Raw genomic sequence first — 7,866 nt, forward strand, 5'->3', positions numbered from 1 at the left:
TCAGGAGGGGATGGGGAAATAACAAAAAAGAGGATGTGATAAAACGTGGTAAAATAATGGCCATCCAAGGTATGATAGATTTGGGAGTCCCTCTTTTCCCAGCCTTTGTGATGGGAGAAAAGAAAGCGGTGAAAGTGGAAAGCTTTCAATTCAAAAGTGAGAGAGGAACCATTTTCACACAGTGAATAAGCAGATCCAAGGACTGATTGCCAGAGGAAGTCAGAGAGTACAAGAAAACAGGGAGGTTTGAAGACAGACCAGGCACACATCTGAGCAATGAGAACATCCAGGCTGGTAACAGGCAGTGCTGAAAGTGTTACCCACAGGAGGAGAGAGCACCCCATTGTGTGTGAGAAGAGAGAGCAAACCACTGCCAGGCACTGAGAGAATATTATGTGATCCTGATGGATATTGGATTGCCCCTTGGCCCCATGGGGGTTAACCAACATTTTCTCTGCCTCCAAAGCATCTGGCAGAGAGAGGTGATTAAGCTAGACAGATCACTCCCACCTGAGGAAAACCTGAAGCATTATCATTTGCCTAGGAAGATGCTGGTACCATGCTGGACTGTCTTGCCTTGTGTTGGTTTTGCTCCTGGGTCTGCCTGAAATTGCGTGGGATGGTTGAAGCAGACAACCCTACCTCGCAGCTCTGCTGCCCTTCTCTAAGATTCAGTGGAGAAAGGGTGTCATTTTCAGTAAAATACATGGATAGCTGACCAGCCAAAGAGCTGTGGAGTCCAGACATGCTCCCTGGAGTGGACTAGTTGTGGCTTTTGGGTGCTGCTGCTGCTACCTGCAGTCTAAGGATAAGTGAGTGCATTCACTGCCTAAGTGCCTGAACCTTTTGGGGAGGGCAGGTGAGAGCCACACAGTAAGGAGGTCTGCTCATGTGCCTGCTGAAATAAAGAAAAGCTGGCCTGGCTGTGGTGACTTTCAAGTCAAGAGAAACTTCAATCCTGAACACAGAGCAGCCACAGCCTGGGGATCCATATGGGAGAAATCACACGTGTGACTCTTGTTACTAATAAGTGTTTTTCTGGGGTGGCATTCAATGGCTGCTCAAGAGCAGTACCATAGCCCTCCAGGGCTGTTCAGAGGGGACGTGAAGAGCATTCTCTGACTACATGAAACCTAAACACATTGAAGGTCTTGAGAGGTAGGGCCTGGCAGACTCACACTTACATTGCTAAGTACATGCTTAGCAGGAAGAGAGTGACAAAGAGCCATAATACCACTTGTAGATCTTTCAGGAAAATGTAAGGCCTAAAGAAATAAATGAATGAATGAACAAGGACAGTCAGATGGGAGGAAAAAAAAAAAAAAAAAGAAAAGAAGGCTCTGAAACACAGCAAAAAGGAGAGACTGAACCTGTGAGTCTTCCTTCTCTAGTGGCATTTAATTTCCCCTTCCCCGCTGTGAAAATGTCAGAAACGAACAGGCAGCTTCAATAAAACAGAACTGAAAGAGAAAGAGAAGGCAGCAAAAGCCTTAGAAATGGCTTCACACAGGCAGAGGTACACCCAGCCCCATCAAATAGGCACAATCCTCCACAAGCACACACAGGGGTCAGTGGATGTTTTTGTCACATGAATTTATTTTAAGTGCGAAAATAAGTTTCTAATAAGTTAAAATGCTCAAAATGTGCAATGGGGCAGTGAGCAGGGCAGTGCAGGGAGAGTGAGAAGAGAAGAGAGTGAGCATGGGGGGAAAAACATTGTCAGACCATAGGGGAGATGGATTCTAGCCATGTCCTGCATCAGTGTTCCACCAGAAAAAGCCTGAGAGGCCATGAAGGAGGGGCACAGAGGGGCACAGAGATGTGGCACCGAAGCAGGCAGTAGCTACTGGCTCAAATACCCCAAATAGCTCCAAAGCATCCCTGCTGCTGGCCACCTAACTGCAGTGGTGAGTCTGCCTTGCCCTGGCTGCAGCTTCCAGCCCCTCTGCAGGTACAGAGCTCCCAAGGTCCCCTGCATTGCTCATGCCATCCCTAGACCCTCCTGAGAGGTCTGCATGGTGCCCATCTCTGTGTGGCACACAGAGTTTCATCCTCCCATGCAGACCAGCCCTGATGCCCCTGCTTCCATCAGCACTCTGTTTGCTGGATCTTCCCTTTCTGGTTTTCCTCCACGGACTTCCCTGGCACAGTGACTGCAAACATCCCTTCCAGTGCTGGGAAGGCAGGAGTCTGCGCCTGAAAGGGAAACAAGAGGCCACATCAAACACAGGAGACAGACTGAATGGCACCAGTCTGGGCTTCCCCCTGCCATGGAAGTGTGTCCTACTGCTGGCAACCATAAGGCTCCCATTCCCTCCCAGAGCCAGGGAAGAAGACACTCTCTGAGACATGCAATTTCCTCTGAGGAAGGCTGGCTCAACATGATCCTCCTCCGTGGTGTCATGGACATAAGGAATAACAAAGACAGGATATGCCTAAGGGAGAGCAAAGACTGATCTGGGCAATGACCAGGCCACGGGCAGGTTTGATGGTATGTCAGATTTTACAACATCATTTCGGAGAGAGGTAATAAAGGCATAAAGGCTTGTGCAAAATGAGGTAAGAACAAATTAAATACAGAACCACTATCACAAGTGACTTTCCAGACAGTGGAAAAGAGGTACATCTCAGGGCTCCCGATAGGAGTACGGGGCTACACAGACTGCACAGCAAGAAGGATGAGATTAGTTAGAGAATGGCATGGTAGGTGTGATCTTAGCTAAGAGGAAGGGACTGGGGTCTTGCTGACAGGTTTCTGCCAGGCTGAAGGGAAATGAAAAGCACGAGTCTTCAAAGACCAGTCATTATTGGCTCAGAGAGTGTGAAAGCGCTAATGAGTTAGGCAGCTGATAAAGCTGAGGAGCCTCATTTGGAAGAAAGAGGATGAGAATATCATGCAAGACACAGATATTTTAGGAGAAGGGATCACTAACCTGAATGACAGGATCAATGAAATGCAACAGTACTGATCAGACATTGATAGGATCAGGGAATTGGAATAGGAATTCCTAATGTGTGAGCAACAGCCCATCGGGTGTCCATAATACACCACAGGGGGCATCCAGTTTCCAACCAGCGCAGGAACAGCAAATGCAATCTCAGAGGATGCCAGCAGAGAGAGGGAGAGAACCAGAGAAGAGCTGATATCTCTGCTCGAGGCACCTCATCTGCACTCTGGCGGAGGACGAGCCCAGCGGGGAGTCTGTGCAGAGAAGGGTGTGAATCACAGAATCAGAGAATCAGAGGGTGGCTGGGGTTAGAAGGACCTTTGGAGGTGATCCAGTCCAATCTCCCTGCTAAAGCAGGGCCCTCCAGAGCTGGGTGAGGAAAACCCATGGATCGAGGACCTGCGCTGCAACACGAGAGCCTGGTTTCCTCAGCATGGCAGGGCCATGGGAGCATATGCAAATGCTTTGGGGTAGTGAATATCCTGGAGGGATGAGAGATGTTTAAACAAACAGCTGGACACCCAGGTATCCTATTTCCTGCTAGCTGAGGCTTTACAGGTTCCCTGTCAAGGGGTTCCAATCCAAGGTTTTGGGCCAGAAATGTTGGTTCTGATCACCTTACCCTGGACCTGCATGCTTTAGCGAGTCACACAGAAACTGTAGACCTCTGCCTCACATTATCCTTTACCATCAGTGCTGATTAAGGATGGATGACGAAGAACCTGTCACGAGCTGCTCTTGCACTACCCACAGCGGTTTTTTAAAAATTTCCACCTTGCTTCTTTTTTGATGCTGCCTGCCTTCAGTCTCCAGCCACTGGGACCTGCTAAGACTTTTCATCAATTTTGTCACATCACTTGACTTCAGCTCAAGGCAGTTTCAAGGCTCCCAGCTCTTTCAACAGGGTAAGCTCTTCCAAACTTATCTTGCTCTGATTGCCCAGCCCCTTCCCCACTAGAATTGTCATTGTGGGCCCTGTCCGTGAGGCTAAGTAGGAGGCAGCTGCATCACATCTACTCCCAAAAAGTTCCCTTGTCTGCAAAAGGAAACCCTGACGGACGATTTTTCCATGTAATTAATTTGCAGAGCAATAATATGAAAACTGCGAAGAAACAGTCTGACTTGTTTGCTTTTCCAGTGACGTGCTGGGGAAGGATTAGTCCTGGCCTGGTCTTGGGGATCATAAAGGCAAGGTACAAGGGAGTTTTCAGAGGACAAGATATTGGAATAAGCTGAGCAAATGAAGGGCATTAAGTTGCCAGAAGCTGAGAGCTGAGGTGTGGGGGCTGAGCCAGAAGCAACAGCCCTGCATCAATATCGGTGTCTGGGCACCAGCAGGTATTGATACAGAACAGGAGATGGTTACATTAAAGCATCCAGCTAAGGAATGAGAGAGGGGACAGCTACAAAAGCCTGGCAATTAGCCCTCCTCCACTACAGCATGGCTTGATCTCTGGAGGAATAAACACGAAGCTTTTCAAAGCTGGGCTATGATTGTCCCTTTAGAGGTTTTCTTCCTTCTCTGAGGAAGAAAACCTCTCTGCCCCCAGAGGAACGCCATGGTTAGCCAGACCTGCCCATGCCCAGGGTACAGCTTTCCCTGTGTGTCCATGACACTGTCAGCAGGTTGCTCCAGCCCCATAGCTCCTCTGGCCACTGTGCCCCAGGGCCTTTCACTGCTGTCTCTGGAGTAATCTGGAGAAGGTCAAATAAGGGTGGATGTACAGGAAAAAGATCAGAAATGGGGTGATGGACACTTACCCTTTTTTGTAGGGCCAGAGCCACAACACAAATGGCAAGCAGGAAGAAGAGGGTGAGTGTGAGCCCAAAAGTAACCTGGCCACTTAAGATAGAGGGAGCACTGGAGACCTGGGCACCTGTGAGGAGGAAGCACAGTTAGGAAGGGAGGGATGGTTGGTTTTGCGCCAAGGAAAGGGTGAGACTGCAAACAACAGGCAAAATAGGAAGGAGTGGAGGGATCTGGGTGGAGCAGCATGAGGAACTGGTAAAAGCTAAGAGAGGATGACAAGAAGATGGGATACCAGCGGTCCAAGAGGAGAAGGACAGGATGGGGTTGAGAGAGGAAAGGGCACCAGAGAGCCAAGTAGAGTGAGAAGAGGTTGTTTGCAGACCCATAGGGGACAGTACCTGTGATCTGCAGGTCATACTCCACTGCTCCCAGTCTGCCTTCTGGGCCATGCACACTGCATTCCCAGGTGCCCGTGTCTTTTTGGGACACTTGGGGTATTTCCAAGGTAGGTCTCATCCAGGAACTGTGGCCCTCCAAGTGATGAGAAGAAGCCACAGCCAGCTTGCTCTTAGTGGGGGCTGAGTCAAGGTGCGTCCACTGGAAACGCTCGTGTCCCTGGGAGTGTGTGAGGCTGCAGATGAGCAGCAAACGATTCCCCTCAGAAACTGGTCCTTGGATGCTCGGAGTCACTGTGGCAAAGGAAAAAGTAACCTGAGGAAAGACTACAGGCATGTCCACATCTCTTCCTCATCCATCCTTCTTCTATTGCATCTCTTCTTTATTACTTCCTCTAAATTATTTTCTGTGTCTTTCTCCTTCTTAAGAGGACTAATCAAGTCACCTAGGAAAAGCCCTGATTTCAGCAGAGTCCAATACCATGCAGTGCCCTGAATAGAGATCTTGTTTCCTGCCCTGGGGTGGGAACCCATGACCATTGCACTGACAGGCAGGGAGGTTTATCTGCACTGAGGGACCCCAGGGGGGTGAGGCACCTCCCAGTCTCTCCTCTCACCTGTAACCACAGCCAAGGTCACGTTCCTGCTGATTGTCCCGTGTCCCACAGAGACAGCGCAGCGGTACTGCCCTGCATCGCCTGGCCCCACCACGGGGAGATGCAGGGGGAAGCTTCTGCTGCTCACGTTCTGGGAAATGTCCCACTTTTGCAAATGCCCTCCTGCAAGGTGGCTCCAGTGGGCTGCCACCACTCTCATCCCAAAGGCACTGGGAAGGTAGCTCAGGCTGCACGGTAGATCGGCTGCAGAGCCAGCTGCTGCATAGACCACAGGGTTGGCTGGGCCCTCAAAACCTGAGCCAGGGAAAGAAGACAGTGTGGAGTGGTGCCTGGAAAGAGCTCCTCAGAGAGGTGACTGACCTGGGAAGTGAGGACAAGGTGGGAGCTGGGAAGCTGGGGTTAGTCAGTCGCATCAAAGCTTGGGTATGCTGGGGTATCAACACAGAGGTTGAGCTCACCTAGAATTTGCAGGTTGAATGTGGCAGAAATTATCTCCTTGTCAGAGTACCGAAGCTGGCAGCGCCATGAGCCCGCATGACTCATGGCTGGATAGAAGATGGAGAGAGTCCTGGAGAAGGAGCAGATGGTCCTGGAGGTGGGGCCCAGGTGCTCATTGTGGAACCAGCATGCCTCCACAAGGCTGGCCCGGTGGCTGGAGTTGCAGCTCATCAAGAGCAGCTCATTTCCTATCACAGGACTGGGTGGGTTGAGGGTTACTGCAAAAAGAAGGGTTTGGGTTGCGGCATGAGCTAAGGTTCTAGGGGAGCTACCAAACCAGCCCTTTGTGCCTGTGCTGTCCTAACTTTATCCCTCAGGCAGCTCTCCCTTCAGAGCTGAGGGCATACAGCAGGAAACTGCACTTCCCAGAGGGTGCTGCCTGTAGTCTCACCTGCCCTGCCAAACACTGCATCCCTACCCTGTCCCACCTTTACAACCTCCCCAGTCCTAAAATCAACATTCTCCAGGTTTTCCATCCCTCTCCTACCTGTGATCACCCCCAGCTCCACGTGGCAGCTGTGGACCTCTGTCTTGTATGTCACCTGTGCCTCATACAGCCCAACGTCCTCACTGCGCACCGGGGCGATCCGCAGGGAGAAGTTGCCATTGCGCCAGGCGGAGTCCTGGAGTGACACCCGGGGCTTCATGCACAGCGCTGTCTTCTGGAGACCCGAGTCCCCAACTTCCAGCACCACGTGTGGCTCCTGGTGCACACTGGAAGCAGGACAAGTGAGCAGCTCATGCCAGAGGTGAACATGAGATCAAGGGAGGGGAGCAGGAAGGAGGGAATATGAGGCAGGATGGAATATGGGGAAGAAGGAAATATGGGGAAGGAGAAAAGGAGCTCAAAGGGCCTCCAACCCCCCCATTCCCCCAGAATGACTCGTATCTCTTTTGGCCTTGGCATACCTTCCCCCATGCCGCCTCCACAGCACAGATATCTTGTCAGGCAGCTGCTTTGAACTCCCCCTCGTCTTTCTGGGGCTCAGGTGGCAGGGCAGCACGGCTGAACTCCCCTCTCTGACCCACACTTTTTGCTCCCTGATTGTCCCCTTCGATAATCCTGGTGCAATGTAGCCAGCTGTAACAAGATGGAAAGTTGAGCAAAGAGTGGGATTCAATATTATCCACCTTTGGTGGGTTAGAATACAACATGGTATCTGGCCACCTTCTGTGGAGTTAGAAGGGCAGAAATTCTCCCTTCCAGCCTTTCCAGGGATCAAAGTAACACCCATACTCAGATTACTGAGCTACTCTGCCCTTCCCAATATGTTCAGCCCCTCTTACCAGTGAAAGGCAGCAGAGTGAAGGTGAGGAACAGCACCAGGGACACTGGTGTCATGGTGGCATCCAGGAGAGGGGCTGCTTCTCACTCAGGTCTGTACCTAATGAGGTCCCAAGCTTGAAGAGATCAGCAAAAATGAGGCATGGGCAAAGAAGGTTGTTAGAGTGGGTGGGTGAGCACAGAGGGGTCAGTGGGACGTGCTTGCTGCCATGCTCTCTGTCTCTCTCTGATCAAAGCATTTCCATAAATGCCTTTATATTGCAGGTGGGCAGCGAATTTCCTCCTATCACTAAGAAGATGCGTCACGACCAAGAAACCAGTCTGAGCCTGAGGCACGTGAGGGCAGAGGAGGGAGGGCCCAGAGACACTGCTC

General features: G+C 50.9%; 1 protein-coding gene across 1 annotated transcript; it reads right to left on the minus strand.

Moving 5' to 3' along the window:
- Positions 1-1,434: 1,434 nt before the first annotated feature.
- Positions 1,435-7,575, minus strand: LAG3 (lymphocyte activating 3). Its single transcript, XM_066339022.1, has 8 exons — positions 7,496-7,575; positions 7,118-7,289; positions 6,696-6,922; positions 6,169-6,426; positions 5,711-6,004; positions 5,097-5,387; positions 4,710-4,825; positions 1,435-2,196 (listed from the first exon to the last, which is right to left on the minus strand). Exons 1-8 carry the CDS (start codon positions 7,548-7,550, stop codon positions 2,089-2,091), a joined length of 1,521 nt encoding a protein of 506 aa, XP_066195119.1. The 5' UTR covers positions 7,551-7,575; the 3' UTR covers positions 1,435-2,088.
- Between the last annotated feature and the right edge of the window lie 291 nt (positions 7,576-7,866).

The sequence above is a fragment of the Sylvia atricapilla genome, chromosome 2 (assembly GCF_009819655.1).
Source record: "Sylvia atricapilla isolate bSylAtr1 chromosome 2, bSylAtr1.pri, whole genome shotgun sequence".
Lineage (NCBI taxonomy): Eukaryota > Metazoa > Chordata > Aves > Passeriformes > Sylviidae > Sylvia > Sylvia atricapilla.